The sequence below is a fragment of the Mesoplodon densirostris genome, chromosome 2 (assembly GCF_025265405.1).
Source record: "Mesoplodon densirostris isolate mMesDen1 chromosome 2, mMesDen1 primary haplotype, whole genome shotgun sequence".
Lineage (NCBI taxonomy): Eukaryota > Metazoa > Chordata > Mammalia > Artiodactyla > Ziphiidae > Mesoplodon > Mesoplodon densirostris.
Window position 1 is genome coordinate 100132396 of NC_082662.1, and position 17572 is coordinate 100149967.

Sequence of the window (17572 nt, forward strand, 5' to 3'; positions counted from 1 at the left end):
GTGTCGTGAACGTGCTGCCGCGGATCAGAGTCACCCAGTCGGCTGGAGGCGGAGGTCTGTTTCCAGGGGTGTGCTTTTGGGGGCCGGGGTAAGGCTGCGGGGCTCGGTCTTGGGAAAACGGCCAGGGTGTGAAGGATATGTCCGGGGGCACGACTCTCAAGAGGGCTGGAGAGATGGCTGCAAGCTCTGGGGTGGGGCATTGGAATATAGGTGTGTATGGATGGACTCGAGCGAGGCAAACGCAGTCCTGCCTCGCGCGCGCTTGTGGGGAGGGCGAGGGGCGACTGCTCCTGTGGCCCCGGATGGAGAGATTGATGTGGGGCATTGCCAGCGGTAGAGTCCGGGGGCTGCTGTGCTGGGAGTCGGGGTGGGGAAAACCTCGGCGGCCCGGACTGGGCGGGCCGAGGGCGCTGCCCGCGCGGAACCGACCTTGGCTCTCAGGTCCACACCCTCCTGCTCAGGTGCTGCCAGGTCCACAAACGAATTACATCCTGTGCCGGATTTGCCTTCCCTTTGGAATACGGTGCTGGTGATTCGTGGCTAGGGCCGCACTTCTTGGTCAGCAACTTTTCTAGAAATTTCAGGATATATTGACAAGCTCTGAGGTTGCCAGCTAGGGTTTATTTCAGCAGTATTCTTGGAAGGAGAAAGGACAGGAGGGTTTGCTAGTCTTTGCCGGTGTTCCAAGAATACTGGATGAATGGGATCTTTACGTTTAACTTGTTTTTTCTCCAATTCCGTGCTTGGCGTTTTTATGTCATTTTTGACGTTTTGCATCATTGGTATTAATATATAATTTTGCTTGAAGTCTCAGTTCATTGATGAATCCTTGTTACGGTAGTAGGCAAATTCATAATTATCTTTAAACAAATGTTAGTGTCTTGTATGTGAACAAAGAATAAAGATTCGGTTTCTACTCTCATACTAGTAGGCATGTGTTCAGTGGAGGTGTTGAATTGACTAACAACCCAAGTAAGACTGGTGAAGGACTTTAGAACCATTGGCGTTCACGTAAAATTCCAGAAATTGAAGTTCTAAAAGCAGTTTGCTACATATTCGTTTTGTGCTGAGCAAAAGCTAGTCAGAAGCCCCTTGTACAACTTGTCTTTACAACCCTGCCATTTAAGAAATAAGCTAGATAAATATGCCTCTTGTATTAACCTGTTCGGACAAAGGTGTCTTTATTTGTTGTCCAGTTAATAGATTATTATTGAATATTTACAACTGTGGTTTCGTAACTTCATTCTTCTTCCTCTCCCACACCCAGTCTCGTAAAATTTACGTTATAAACACTATTATATGTTTGATATTTAACTGTAAACTTGTTTTATAACCCCAATTATATTTTATTGCATAGTCAATGTGTTTTCTAGGCAGCTGTAGACTTCTTTAAGCTGGCTAAAGTGCCGGTGATGTTCTTTTTGAGGGTCACGCTGTGCTGTCTCTTTCAAGGGAATAGGAAAACAATCCACAAAATGCTAGGCTTTGGCTTTGTTTGTTTGTTTCTAGAGGAAGTTGCTTCCTTTTTTGTAAGGAATGCAAGATTTCACTTCAGCAAAACAGTAGATCTAAATTGTGTTACACAGTACTGTTTAGCTTCCAAGTCTGCTGAAAAGGCTTTTGTTTTTGCTAACTTGTTCTATGTATCACTTGTTAGATAATGCTGAATGTAATCCTGTGATCCTATTAGTTTTTTTTTAACTTGCTTTTTATAATATGCTCTGCCTCCCAAATATTGTTCGCCATTAGTATTTTCCTCTAGTCGTGCCATAAAAGTGGAAAGAGCTGTGTAGTCACCAATTCCTGTGAGAGGACTATAAACATACTGCTGAATCAGCACAGCTCAAAACTTGGAACCCTTAGACATGGGAGGATGGGAATTCTGGAATTTCACACTACAGGTTGGATATTGTGTAAGCTTACCTTATGCTCTGCTGGGCAGTTGGGGATTCCTTTTTTAGTGTGATACTTGTCAGGTGTTCCCCAGTGCTGAACACAGGAATAATGTAGGCAGCATGCTATTATCCTCAGCTGCTATAAGCACAGATGTTCTACATCATAGATTTAAGGTCCACGAATTTTGTATAATTTTAGTAAAGGTATTCATTAAATATCTCTGGTTTTATTTTTTGTACCTTTGGTGGACTTTTCACATAAATATTCATGCCTGCACAAAGAAGAATTTGGGTAGACCATATGTACCCCCTCCTCTGGACTCCCACAACAGTTTGTTCACAGTATAACTTAGCTGTTTACAAGACTCCCCACCACTACTTTGAGCTTGAGAGCATGGATGGCATATTTCAATCCTTCTGTTTCCTCAAGGGTCTAGAGCAACTAGGTGTTCATTAAATACTAGATGAACCATATTTGTTCATTGTTCCACAAATAAGTACTGATTACCTACCTAATGTTAGGTATGGTCTGAGATTCTGGGACAAGAATATTAAGACATGCAAGGCCCCTGCACTCCTGTGTCTTACATACCAGTGTGGGGAAAAGACTAAAAAACAACAACATCTAGCAAAAAAGTTCAAAATGTGGGAAGTGCTATGAAAGGAGTATCACATTTGAGCCAGGTTATAGCAGAGGAGGGGTATTTGCTGACTACAAGTGGAAAGGTTACAATAGGTATAGGACAGTGATCAGTATTAACATAAACTGAATTCCAGGTGATGAGAATTTTTAAACGTTTAAAATACTCATTTTTACTGTTACAATTTATCAAAGCATTTCCTCAGTTAACAAATAGGCTGTGCTACAAAATTATAGGAATCTTTTCAAGCTAATTGATGGCTTTCTATAACATCAGAATAAAATCTTAACTCCTTGCCAAAGTCTATAAACCTCTGCATTGTCTGGCTTTTCAAACTTTATTTTATCCCACTCTTTCATATGGTTTACTACTGCCCAGCCATAGTGATCCCAGAGGTATGAATAAGAAAAATAAGCTCACTCTTGGGTCAGGGCCTGTTCTCCCTTTCTTGGACTGTTCTTCCTCTTGCTCTTGGAATGGCTAGCTCCTTCTCTTCCTCTGAATTTGGTATAAATGCTTCGTCTTCATAGTCTTCAATCACCTTATCTAATAAAATGTGCGCCCTCAACTATTTCCTGGCTCCATACCTTGTTTTCTCCATAGTGCCCATCACAGAGTGTAATGTTATTTGCTTGTTTACCTTCTTTTAGTTATTTTCCCATTGGACATGGGAGCTGGGACCATGTCTATCTTGTTTACTGCACTCAGATATTGGTTGAATGCGTTTGAAACTTGGAATCCATTTTCTCATAAAAACTTATGACTGGTGGGTAGGTTTCTAGGCTAATAACCAGCAATAATTTTAATTTCTTGCATTAATTTTTTAGTTCCTTAGAGTGTGGGTAGAAAAATGACATTTTCTCCTCAACCTTTTGGGCATAAGCTTGACGTTAGATAAAAATCTCAAGTGGCTAAAGTAATTTTTGTAATGTTTGTACCTCCTTTCCATATTCCCATCTCACATCCTTTTCCTCTTTCTCTCCACAGAGTCTGCTCTTCTACTGTAGCAACCTACACTGTCCTGCTCCCTTGGTATGCTTGCTTTTCACTTGCTGAAATTCAGAAATGCCTCTTTTTTCCTGATACGGTTTTCGTGGCAATAGCCTCCTGGTCTCAGGTGATGGGAGGAAGGAAGAGTGGAGATGGATCTGTGGTAGTGACAGCAACCTCTGTGGCTACCTGTTGAATGCAAAGTAGCTAACTATATGTCAGTGGCAACATGTATCTGAATTTTTATTTGAAATCTTGTTACTAACAAGCTTCATGGAGATGGTGTTCCAAATTGAAATATTCTTTTTTTTAATGTATGAATTATATAATGACTAGATCTAGAAAGGTTTGTCAAAATGTAGATTTTTCTAAAAGAGAAATAGAAGGGAAAAAAAATCTAGGTCAGAAGGGGAAAACACTTAGAGGGAAAGTATCAGTTTATCAAATAGTCCTGCCAAATGCTCAAACTTAAAACCATTAGGATCAGTTGCTTGTAGCTGTTTAGTGCCAAAAGCAGGCCAGCATCCGTAATATGTCACTTTTTAACTATAGGAGAATGGAACACTGCAATAATAAAATATAAATTGAGTTGGCTAAACTTTTTATTACCATTTTAAGTGGAAATCCATAAGAGCTGATTGATTATAGCTCACCAAATATGAAAATACATCATTCAACTTGACTTTTGAAAATTTGGCTGCTTTATAGTACAGTATTTTGGTGGTTATCAGTCTGTCATTTCATCTAAAATGATTTTGTAACCAGTTGTTTGACATTGTATAAATATTACTTTAAAACAGTTTTAATCAGTTGCTTTTGGTACAGTTGGGTGTGTGGAAGAATTCTTTGAAATAGTAAGAAATTAGCTTTCATTTGACTTGGCTTGAAAATTATTACAATATTTTTATTTCAGAGCACTTCAGTTAGTTAAATTGGGGTACTGATGATTCTTTATAGATTTTTGAAAATTTATTTAAGTCAGTTAGTGACTACAATAACTATTCTCTAAACCAATTATTGAGATACATGATTGACTGAGGTTTGGGATGCCACTTTAGATCATTCGTGACATTGAAATTTTGGAATTTGTTGTTTTTGGGAGTAGAGAGAAGTCATGGGCATGTTTTGCTACCAGATCCATTGTTGAGATGTCCTAGACCCTGTATCACATTCTGTGTTCCCACAGTGCAGCATTTCCGGGGATTTCATATTGCATTCTGGATAGCTTTCTGCCAGGAGATCAGAGTACACCTGTGTTGGTTTAATGCCACTACCCTTTTAGTTCTATTAAGATTTTCTTTTTTTTTTCCTTTTTTAATCCTTTTATGGCTTCTCTTCCTGCTCACTAACCATGAGTTTCCCACAAGATTCTTTATTCTTTTCCTTTTCTCTTCATACTTAATGCCTTCAAGAAATATTCTACTTTCTAGTCTTTAACTAGACTTTAGCTTCCAAGTTGAAAACTTGAAATTTCTATCTCTTACCCAATCTCCAGTCATTTGATTTTGTCTAAAACATCTCTACTTACAAGTTGCATGTATGTCGTTCCTACTCTCATCCCGAGATCCCCTCTCACCCACACCCGCCAAAAGCCAAAATAACAAACTGATTTTCCTTCCAAACTCTCCTTTTTGACAGTAGTACCACTAGTCTTTGACTGTTGATTTCTTTTTTCTTCTACTTATTTACCCCTCATATCTAATTCCTAAGTACCTCCTCTTGATTCTTCTAAGTAGAAATTACTTATAGATTTGACTGTCTTTCATATTTCCATTTTTACCACCCTACTCTAGGCCCTCACCACTTCATACCTTTGATATCACCATACTGATTTTTAAGTGTTAAACTTGTCATTGTTTTCTTACATTGGTTATTAACTTATGATAATTATGTTATTTCTGATCTTTTCGAAGTCAAGTGCAAGTACTTCAGGGGTTTAAATTTAAGTTTTTTTATGAACAGTCATCACTTAATGTAGTTACAGTTTTTTCTTACTACTTCAATTTATCAGGTCACTGCTAACACATAAATAGTATCCTCTTAAAGTTAATTTTTTTCATTGTTCTTTATCCCCTCCTGGAATATCATTTATATCCCTTTCCACTAATAAGTTTTATCTTTTAATTTAAACAGAAACCTTGCGTTTGTTTGAACCTTACTTACCAGCTGTGTGAGTTTGGACAAGTTAATTAGCCTCTCTGTGCCTTAGTTTCATTTTCTGTAAAATTAGGGATAATTAATAGTCTTTACCTTCTGTGTGGTTGTTGTGAGGATTAGATGAGTTAATATATAAAACTTGCTTAAAGTGTTTAGTACATAGTAAGTGCTCAATAAATATTAGCTATTCACATTAAATAAATATCTAGTTTAAGACCCATTTGGTTCAAGTCATTCCTCCACTATTAAGACTAATTTGCTAGCTGTCTTTGGGTATGCCTTGGACCTCAGTTTCCATATATGTGAAATGATTAGGTCATTTCTAGGATTTTTTTTTGATTTATACTACTGAAAGCAGTGTGAGATGGAAACAAGAAGATCATGAGCTTCGAAGTCAGATAAACTATAAGGTAACAGGAAGCATATTACTATTAAAATTCTTAATATTTTTCACTTAAAGGTGAGGTTATATGACTTCTTCTGGCTTACATCATCAGTAAGAATTAGAGCTAAAAACAGATCCCTGGTGTTCTGATCCCTGTTAATATGTAATATTCTATTACCAGTTTGATTTTTTGTTTAATTTACTGACATTGATATAAACAGTGGCTGATGAATATATCTTTTTTTTTTCCCCAGGTAAAGACTATCCACAAAAAGCTATAAAACAAGATAAATTATACTCCCTAAATTTAAAAAAGGCAAGATCCATGAGTGGGCATCGGTCAACAAGGAGACGATGTGGAGATTCTCACCCGGAGTCCCCTCTGGGCTTCGGGCATATGAGTACTCCAGGGTGTGTATTAAATAAATTGTTTCAGTTACCTACACCACCATTGTCAAGACACCAACTTAAGCGGCTAGAAGAACACAGGTATCAGAGTGCTGGACGGTCCCTGCTTGAGCCCTTAATGCAAGGGTATTGGGAGTGGCTAGTTGGAAGAGTTCCCTCCTGGATTGCCCCAAATCTCATCACGATCATTGGATTGTCAATAAACATCTGTACAACTGTTTTATTAGTCTTCTACTGCCCTACAGCTACAGAGCAGGTAAGAGGAATTTCTTTATTAACAGATATAAACATTTATTGCATGCCAGAAACCCTATAATTGGGATTTTTAGGTCATTAACTAAAGGTAAGATAATCTGACAGCTATTTGTCAGCTGTTTTAAAGTATCCTATCATATATATTGTTAATAAAGCTCATAGCTACAACCTACTTTATATACACTATGCTTATGAGAAACCAGAAGCAAAGTGTGGACTCTGATCCCAGTAGATAAATTAATGTTAGTTAAGATTAACATGTAAAATATTCCTTTAAAATCAGTAAGTCTCAAGTCTTTAAAAAAGAGTTTTATCACATTTTTTAAAAATGGCTAATAAAGTCTTAGCAAAGTTTAAAATGATCAGAGAGGAAAGTCTGTGATAGTAAGATGACACAGCTATAAATCAGTCTTATCAAAAGTATTCTCTTGATTCCAGTAAGAGTTATTGAATATCCCTTTTCCCTTCCTGTAAACATATGTGGCTGATAACCTCAGGAGTATCTCTCTTATTCTAAGAAGGCAAAAGAAGTGTAAGAAAGAAACAGTATAATGTATTTCCTGCTCTGTATCCTGCTATGGCTGCCATTAAAAAAAGGGAAGCATGTTATTGCTTACAAAGACTCTCCCTGGGCCTTCTCAAATATAAGTCTCTCCACTGCTATTCCCTCTTTTACTTTCTCTACTCCTTAAAACCAAAACTGAAACTAGAGCCCTTCATCTGAATGGGTAAATTGATGTTTAATTGATTTTAAAATGTTCTTGTCAAAAAGTGAACTGGGTAAATTAATGTTTAATTGATTTTAAAATGTTCTTGTCAAAAAGTGAACTAAGGTAGTTAGGTAGATGAAGGAGAATCAAAAACATTTATTGTTCCTGTATTAATCAGAATGATCAGCCAGAGGTAAACCAAGAAGATAGAAGGTGATCCTCAACTAAAGCTGTTAAAAGTGACTGAACCATGTAAATCATAATGGCCACAACATTCTTTTCTTGTTTTAAGCTTGAAGTAATTTTTTTTTATGTAGTCTTTTCAGATGATTTTTTGAGATAAAATTATCACCATTCAATTCTTTATACCTTTCTGTTTTCATTAATTCATTTGTTACCACATATAGCTCTTAAAGTAGTTATTGAGGGTCATAGTTACCTATATAAAACATACTTAGTTTTTGTTTTTTGTCTTTTGCCAGATGTTTATTTTCCCCTCACCATTGAATACCTTTATTTTAATTCCTCTTTTACTATACAGGTACAGTTTATACAGATTGTATGGATATATTCTGGTTTCCCCTCATTTTCTTAACTATCTTGCTTTACATCAATCAATAAACTTAAAAATAAACACCAGTACAATTGTTTAAATATGTCCTGGGATTCTTTATAACATTCTTCGAGCTGTTTTACTCTTAGCTTACTTGAGGGCCTGACATATGCTTCCAGAGGAATCTGGTCCAGATCTCACACATCTTTAGAGGTACAGAAGAGCAGGGAACTGGGTTGGTTCCAGTTGAAGCCTTCTAAGTCCTAAACTAGTTCCAGGATGGGGATCAGGGAATGAGAGCAGGGTGGAAGTTAGCTTGGCCACAAATAGTCATTTATTCAACACCCAGAGTATACCAGGCACCATGTTCCCTATAATACTTTTCCTCATCCTCTCTTCTTAAGTGATTTGGAATTATTAGAGTAACCTTAGAATTAGTTAAATCTTTGGGGAAACTTCCAGAATAGGAACTACACTAATCACAGAGAACTTTTCAGAATGCTGCTGGGGGGACTCAAGGTGGAATATGACTGTACAGTAATAGTTTCCTGATTGATACATTCAGTGTATCAGGCTCTTAACGCAGCTGAGACCAGACTGGCTCCTGAATGAGAAGGCTTTCTTCTTAAAACACCTATGAGAGTTGTGAAATAATGGAAACAAGGAAGAAATATATAAATATTAGTTTAGTGTTCTACAGATTCACCAGAAGAAAGAAAAGTCCAAAGATAAGAAGGCTTTGCTCTCTCTTATATATGTAATAACCATCTTGCTGTTTTCTAGGATTATGTATATACTAATACTTGAAGTTGTCTCTGTTCCAGAGTAACACTTTTCCCCATTAAAATCCTAAAACCCCCAAGAAGTTCCTTGTTTTCTAGTCCCCTAAAGCAGTACTGTTCATTAGAAATTTCTGTGATGATGGTAGTGTTCTGTGTCTGTGTTGTCTGATATGGAGGCCAAGGATACTTCTGGCTATTGAACAGTTGAAATGTACCTAGCAACTGAGGAACTGAATTTTTGGTTTTATTTAATGTTAATGAATTTAAACTAAAATAATCACAGATGGCTGGCTAATGGCCATTGTATAGGACAGTGCAGCTCTAGAGAGTTACTGGATTCCTCTAAGAGTAAGAAGCAGTAGACCCAATGTCTAGAAAGGTAGAGTTCTTAGTCACATAAGATAAGTCACTTAGTCCAGTGCGCTGGCATGTAAACTGTGGTTACATAACCACAGTTATTATTTTCCAGGTTTGTAACTCGAGCCTGGGGGAGGTATGTACAATGATCCTTTTAGCAACCTCAGTGTTTTAAAATATGAGATTCCAAGAAAACATTTAAGAGAAGATCTTTACCTTTAATAACTGAGATCTAAATAGACCTCTGTCAGAGAGATACCTCTTTGCAGTGCAGAATATACTGAATATTTTTTGCAGCTCTGAGTAGTTTTAATTTGCAGCCCTGAGCATTTAATATGGTTAACTTGATACCAATATCTGAGAAATATCTTGTGGTTATAAAAATTTTGTCATGGCCTGGGCATGGGAAAATAGTAAAAAGTGATGGAAAACACTCTGACACATTCTTACGGAGAACAGACCAAATAGAAGCTCTCTTTATTTATTTATTTATTTATTTATTTATTTATTTATTTTGTTTTTGGCTGCATTGCGTCTCTGTTGCTGCACGCAGGCTTTCTCTAGTTGCGGCGAGCGGGGGCTACTCTTCATTGTGGTGCGCGGGCTTCTCATTGCAGTGGCTTCTCTTGTTGTGTGATACAGGCTCTAGGCGCACGGGCTTCAGTAGTTGTGGCAGGCAGGCTCAGTAGTTGTGGCTTGCGGGCTCTAGAGTGCAGGCTCAGTAGTTGTGGCGCACGGGCTTAGTTGTTGCTCCGTGGCATGTGGGATCTTCCCAGACCAGGGCTCAAATCCGTGTCCCCTGCACTGGCAGGCAGATTCTTTACCACTGCACCACCAGGGTAGTCCCAAAGCTCTCCTTTTTTAATTCACTACATTTAAATTCAGTATTAGTGGTTCAGTTTCTGTCTGGGAAAAGAGAAACCATTCCTTGAAAATGTGACCATAAATATTTGAAAAATAATATAAGCACTCTGTCTAGTAAGTAGATCATTATTTTCCTAGTGTTGTTTCATGGAACATTGAAGAGATGCCTAGAGCCCGTGCTCCACAACAAGGGAAGCCACCGCAATGAGAAGCCTGCACACTGCAACAGAGTAGTCCCCACTCACCGCAACTAGGGAAAGCCTACCCGCAGCAACGGAGACCCAGCATAGCCAAAATAAATAAATAAAATAAATAAATTTATAAAAAATAATAAATAAGTTACATGCTCAAATAAGTTTGGGAAATGGCAGCATGTTGTATCCCCCTTGAGTATGCACAATATGCTTTAGTGAATAATCACAATATGCATTAGCAATCTTAAGGGCTAGAAGAAGTCTGGCAATTGAAAAATCTGTTTTAACATTGTTTAATCCAATGTTACCCAAGTGAGTTTAGCATGGAAATTTTCTTTTCGTGTAATACCTATAAGTGTCTTGAAAGATACAATTTGGGAAAAACTTCACTGGATTATTCATTAATTGATTCTTAGAATCTAAATGTTAGGAGAGACCTTATAGAAGTTACCTAGCCTAATCTCTCATGGGATTTCTATATTATCCCTGTGAAGTAGTTATCCAGCATCTGTTTGAGTACCCCTACAAAGCAAGGAATCTTAATTCTCTTATAATTCTGATTGTTTACAGAAGTGTTTCATTATGTAGCACCTGGATCTTCTCTCCCATAGCCTCCAACTTCTCTGAAAAATGAAGATAAAATATCTGCAAGTAAAAATATATTAGCCAGATATAGTAATTAATATGTCTTATTACTCTTGCTTTTCTTATTTTATTTCACAGGCACCTCTGTGGGCATATATTGCTTGTGCATGTGGCCTTTTCATTTACCAGTCTTTGGATGCTATAGATGGGAAACAGGCAAGAAGAACCAATAGCAGTTCTCCTTTGGGAGAACTTTTTGATCATGGGTGTGATTCACTATCAACAGGTATTGTTGATTTTTTAATATTAATGATTAACAGAGTTAAAAGGAATATGATAAACAGTGATAATAAGATAAATAAGAGGTTCCTGGTGTTATAATAGTTATCAGAGTAAGTGGTTTTTTGTATTACAAGTTTTAGTATTTTCAAAAAATATAAATCTGGTTAATATTTGTTCATTATTTGGTGGTATTGGGAAATTTAGAAATTAATTTCTACTTAAGTTATTTTTAACCCTAAATATTATTGTTTTGGCACCTGTTTTTAAATTCTAAGGGCATAAATTGTTATCATGAAAAAATCTCATAAATTATAGATGAGAGTTCAATAATGGGAGACTAGGAAATTCGTAGTCTTTATATTTAAATGGATACTATGTAGACATTTAAAATTATGTTGTAGACTTGAAGTATAACTGTGATAATGGGCTTGGATGCAAAGACTAGAAAAAAATACACTAAGGTGCTAGCAATAGATAGGTTACTGTAATTAGATTATATGTGGTATGTCTTTATTTGTACCATTTAAAAAATAATATTTTGGTAGTTTTTTAGAGGGAAAAAAGAAATTAGAAATTAAGTGACAGTTTCTAACTTGTCTTCCTTTGAAGAAATCCCCTCACCCTGACTTCCCACCTGCCCCCGACACACACACACTTATTTTTTATTTAGCAGCTCAATTGGTTTCTTGTCATTTGGCATAGCATTTAAAATATTTTAAAAGAAGCAAACAAAAACCCTTGATGGTTTTACCTTGTGAACTCAGATTCACAGACGTAGGTGTATGCTAAGATCATTGTTTCAGTGTATCCTGACAGCAGCTTGCTTAGTAGAGGGGAAGGAACAGCTAAGCTCTTATAAAGGCTAGTTGGGCATCTTGAAAGGCTATTATAATTTAATTAGTTGGCAGCAGAATGATAGGTGTCCTGTTTTTTAAGTGATAGTCATTTTTGCATTAGTAGTTTGAGTTCCAGAGTTTTATAGCAAGTCCTTTTTTTTTTAATGTATATTACCCATAATGAAATCTGCTAAATAAGAAAAGACAACTAGGTCCCTTTGTGAATTATCTAGGCCTTTTGTTTTTCTTTCTTTTTGACCTTCTGCCTTGTAATTTTTCACTGATAACTGGTACTATAGAGTTGGGGGAATACAGACATACCTCAGAGATATTGTGGCTTTGGTTCCAGACCACTGCAATAAATATTGCAATAAAGCGAGACACACAAATTTTTTTGGTTTCCCAGTGTATATAAAAGATATTTTTACAGTACACTTTAGTCTATTAACTGTGCAGTAGCATTATGTCTGAAAAAACAATGTACATACCTTAATTAAAAAATACTTGGGCTTCCCTTGTGGCGCAGTGGTTGAGAGTCCGCCTGCCGATGCAGGGGACATGGGTTCGTGCCCCGGTCCGGGAAGATCCCACATGCCGCGGAGCGGCTGGGCCCGTGAGCCATGGCCTCTGAGCCTGCACATCCGGAGCCTGCGCATCCGGAGCCTGTGCTCCGCAACGGGAGAGGCCACAACAGTGAGAGGCCCGCATACCGCAAAAAAAAAAACAAAAAAAACAAAAAACTTTATTGCTAAAAAAATGCTATCATCTGAGCCTTCAGCAAGTTGTAATCTTTTTGCAGTAGTAACATCAAAGATCACTGATCAGAAATCATCATGACAAATATAATAATAATGAAAAAAGTTTGAAATATTTTAAGAATTACCAAAAGGTGACACAGAGATACTAAGTGAACAAATGCTGTTGGAAAAAAAAAAGGCACCGAAAGACTTGCTCAATGCAGAGTTGCCATAAACCTTTAACTGGTAAAAAAAAAAAATGCAGTATCTGGAAGCATAGTATCTGCAAAGTGTAATAAAATGAGATATGCCTGTACTACAAAAAATGCTAAAGTATTTTAGTTGCTTTCAAGAAGTTTGGTTCCACTAAGTGGTGTAGTGAAAGAAGAGATTGAAATTGCAGGGTAAATGATAATGTAAAAGATTATATCCTACTTTCCTGTTTGCATAGATAACTGAGAGAAGATTGTACGTTCACGGCATGTTTTCTTTTTGCCTCATGTAAAATCATTTCCAGCTCAGTTAATGTTTGTTATTCAGATTTTTCAGTTTTCATTGTGATCTTTCTTTTTCAGTTTTCGTGGTTCTTGGAACTTGTATTGCAGTGCAACTGGGGACAAACCCTGACTGGATGTTTTTTTGTTGTTTTGCTGGGACATTCATGTTCTATTGTGCACATTGGCAAACATATGTTTCTGGAACATTGCGATTTGGAATGTAAGTAACACTTAATGGTGATTTTGTTTTCTCTTTCAAATATGTAGAATGTTGCTTATAGGTATTTGAGTATTAGGACTTGATTAAATCACTAGTTTAGTAAATAAAAGAAGTTTAAAAGTCTCATTATTTTAGCTACTATGTAACGGCCTCAATCATGTGTCCTTCTGTCACACTTTTTAAAAGGAAATATTAGAACCTCCCAACCAATATTTTTAAAGTAACATGAAAAACAGTAGGCCCTTCACTCATATCCACTGTATTTCCCTCAGACAAATTCATTTTTCTTTTTCCCCACTGTTATTCACCTTAACACTATGTTTTACTTTGACACATGAAAATGTATTTTCAGGAAAGAAAAGATAGTTTATGAAAGCAAAGAGCAACTCTTATCTCTAAATATCATAGCTTAATTAGATTTTATTCTTTTCACATCATTTTATTTATGAATTTATAAATATCTAAGCTCTTGATAATTTAGTGGATATGAGCATACCATATAGATTACTACTGCCAACAAAATGCCTAACAATTTAAAAAATGAAACTTTCTTCAAACTCCGAAGTGAATAGTTCCTACCTGGTGATTAGTACTTTTCCGTAAATATTAATGAGTAAACCAGTCTTGGAAGAAGGTTAAGGATGGAATTCACCAACCGGTGTTTAATTAAGTATCACAGATCCTATTTACACTGCTCAAGTTAGTCTTTTATTTTTTTAATGGTGTAGGATTAAAAGATAACCTGAGAAAAGACTCTGAAAACTTCATGGAATATCAAAATAAAAATCTTGATGTCAAATGATAGGAGAATATCTTAACCTAATCTCTCATTAAGGCAAATCATTAATGAATTTTAAAATTTTAGATCACTGATAAACTTAGTTTTCTAGGCCTTGAAAAAGCCAGAATGCATAGAAATTTTTAGCTGTTCCCTACAAGTTCACTTCAGGTGATTTTTGCTAACCTTGTTTAAATAGAACTTAAGATGTTCTTATGACAGTAAATGAGTAATTATTAATACTTTGGATGTTAACTAAAAGACATGTCTTGGAAGAATGTAAAAATAAAGGGATTTAGAGAACATGTTTAAGGCACATCTCAAGTGACAGTAGCGGACATGAGTGTCCAGTTGAGAACTGTATGCCTGTGCATTAATCAGCAGTTTATAAAATGATCTATGCTCAGAAAATACTGAAGATATCTGGTATTAAAAAAGAGCAGTAATCGAAAATATTATATGCAGATGTTTTTCCTCAATATTTTCATAGCCTTTACATTATCTCAGTAATGTTTTCATAGTTTTTTTCTGCTTTAGGTAAAAACCACAAATTATGATAGACTTCTAAGATCACTTGGTTTGCCCTAATTCAGTTTTAATTGTTAGCGATGTTACTGTTTTCAAAAATAGCAGAATTTGTAGTATCTGTTTTTCACATAGTTTATGTTCATTGGTTATTATCTCACAGTTAACTTTCAGACCCTTATTTTGAAAGCTTATCTAGCCCTAATTTATTTTCTTTCCCTTTCAAGTAAAGCAGCACCAGCTACACGGTGTAGGAACTGAAGGAAGGAAAGAAAATGAACCGTGGAAGCAAGGGAAGAGTTAAATAGACAGTGTTTTTAGGAGTGATTTGCTATCACAACTTTCTTTTTGCCGGTCTTAACATTTCCCTTGCAGTGTATTCCTTTGATGAAATATGTTCTTGAAGAACTGCAAGCAGTTCTATATTGTTAAATCATAAGATGCTTATAGGGGTGTGGCAGGAGATAAGGCTGGAGAAGATCCAGAAAATTGAGGGCCTTCTATGTCCTGCCAAGAACTGAGGGCTTTTTATCCTGAATCTATTGAGAACCTTTGCAGGACCTAAAGCAGGGAAATGACAAAAGTACCTTTTGGAAATACCAGTCTGGCAACAATTTGGAGGGTGAATTGGAGTGGGCTGTGACAGAAGTAAGAAGATCCCTTAGGAGGCATCATCATAATTAAATGTGAGAAACAATGAAATCTGAACTAGCACAATGACAGTGCCATCGAAGAGAAAGGGATAGGTTGGAGAGAGACTTAAGAGGTAGAAACTGTGGGACATAGTCTGTATTTGGTTATGGAGAATGAATGAGAGAGCAGAGACTGGAATGACTCCCAGTTCCCCTCCTTGGGTGGTTGGATGGAAGGTGGAGAAAGGCCCTGAAGGGAGAGGAACCTATTCAAAGGAATAGTTTTATCTAGAACATGTATGTGAGGGATTTTAGACATCCAAATAGAATGAGAATAGCAGAAAACAGAGAGCAAGCCTAGAAAGAAGCCCGTGAAAATTATTGAACAGCCAGAGTAGGAGGAGGCATACCAGAATGAAAAGCCAGTAGAGGGATGAATTTCAAAAGAGAACAATGCTAAGTGCTGCCAAGACTCAAAATGAGGCCAGACTGTAGGGAACAGAAGTGAACAAAATAAATAAGCACACAGTTAATACAGGTTACTTATAAAATGTGTAGCTGGGATGGGAAGGAGCAAGGCATCAGTTAGAGGAGCAAACATGGGCTCAAAGGAAGAAGGGGTTTGTATTTTTAATGGGAAAATTTTGAACATACAGAAGAAACTGACTTAGAAAAGAGATTGAAGACACCTGAAGAAAAGGGGGGGGTGATGTATCGAGCTTAGACTGCTAAAAATGCAGGACCCAAAGGAGTAGAGTTATCAGGCAGTTGGGACTAGATTAGGAGCACACTCTCCCTCTGAGACTGCAGTGCTTCCTTATAATGGTGTGAAAAAATATCTAGAAATATCGAGACCAGTTGGAATTAATTTCTCAGTTTAAATTAAATATTTGTATTGTAAAGGATTTTTTTTAAATCGAGTTTCTTTCTTTCTTTCTTTCTTTCTTTCTTTAAATTGGCCGCAGCTTGCGGAATCTTAGTTCCCCGACAAGGGATCGAACCCGTGCCCTTGGCAGTGAAAGCATGGAGTCTTAACCACTGGACCTCCAAGGAATTCCCTAAGGGATTGGTTTTGATTTGGGAAAACTGTACACAGTTTTCTGAAATCTTGCATCCACATTAAAGCAACACCGGATTTAGTTATTTTTTAAATTAAAAGCAAGCTACAACCTTCATAGAAATATACTGCGAGTGCTTTACATTTAAGGAAATATTTATCAGAATACCAATGTAATGGAAGCATATGGAATAATATAGATACTTCTAAAGTAGTTTTAAAAATGCCATTTTAGATTTCACATATTTTTTAAGAGCAGATATAATAGGCAGATGTATAGTAGCTTAAATATTGAAGTAAAGTTTATATGTGTAGAAGAGAAAGTCCAAATTTTATTTATTTAATTAGGAAAGGTCAATCCTCAAATATAATTTGAGAAAAGAAATTTTTAAAAATCACTTGCTTTTTCTTCCTCCTTAGGGGAAAGCAGCCTTAGGCATCTTGGGAATTTTATTTTAAAACATTTTTATTTTAATTGTTTTATTTTGATATTTATACACGAGTGACAAAAAAGTCACGAGGTTTCTCTAATATATATGTAATAAATCCAGGTTGTTATATGTTTAATAACCTTATAAAATAGTATATTTACCAAAGAAGAAATTTTGTTTGTTTTCCTTAGTCTCCTAATGTCCCTATTTTTAGTTTTTAAGTGTGCTTGCACAAAAAATGGCATAATAATTTATCCATAACTAAATAATTTTCATTCACAGTCAGGTATTGTGAAAAAACCAATGTGATTTGGATACTTCTGCCCTGAAAGTATGAGCTATATCTTTATTCTGATCACTAAAATCTGATTTGCTAAAAGCTGCCTTGCACAGAGAATATCAGTACCTGTCATAGCTAGACAGACCTCTGTCCTGACAGTGCTTCTGGACTGAGTAAGTAGAGAGCTGATGGAGATGGGTACTGCTCATGGGGACCTTCCAAACCCAGCTTAGACCTTTAGGATTTTTACTAGCCTGGATGTGAAAAACTGAGGGAGGGATATGGGCTTAGAGGCTAGAACTGCATAGAAGGATTGGGTTAGTGGAAGAAGAGAAGAATTATGAGTTGAAGCTCATTTGTAAACGTTTATAAAATATTCTTTTAATGTTTATGGATTATATTAAATGGAAGAGTTCACATTTCTTAAGACCTAAACCCTCTATATCCAGATACTTTTAAATATATAACTTGTAGATGTATGTATAGAATCATTTTTATAAATTAAATGCTTAGAAACCCTA

The 17572-nt window shown here is 36.4% G+C and overlaps 1 protein-coding gene across 6 annotated transcripts in view; it reads left to right on the plus strand.

Moving 5' to 3' along the window:
• Positions 1-17572, plus strand: part of CEPT1 (choline/ethanolamine phosphotransferase 1) — a 36988-nt gene that overhangs the window by 503 nt on the left and 18913 nt on the right. The window contains exons 1-5 of one of the 6 annotated variants that reach the window (XM_060090239.1): positions 19-54; positions 3524-3568; positions 6323-6732; positions 10915-11062; positions 13207-13348. In XM_060090239.1, the coding sequence (XP_059946222.1) occupies positions 6394-6732; positions 10915-11062; positions 13207-13348 (629 nt within the window). In that variant the 5' untranslated portion in view covers positions 19-54; positions 3524-3568; positions 6323-6393. Of the gene's footprint in view, positions 1-4; positions 89-3523; positions 3569-6322; positions 6733-10914; positions 11063-13206; positions 13349-17572 lie in introns of those variants that run through there. The other 5 variants (XM_060090240.1, XM_060090241.1, XM_060090242.1 and 2 more) reach the window with 5 other exon arrangements.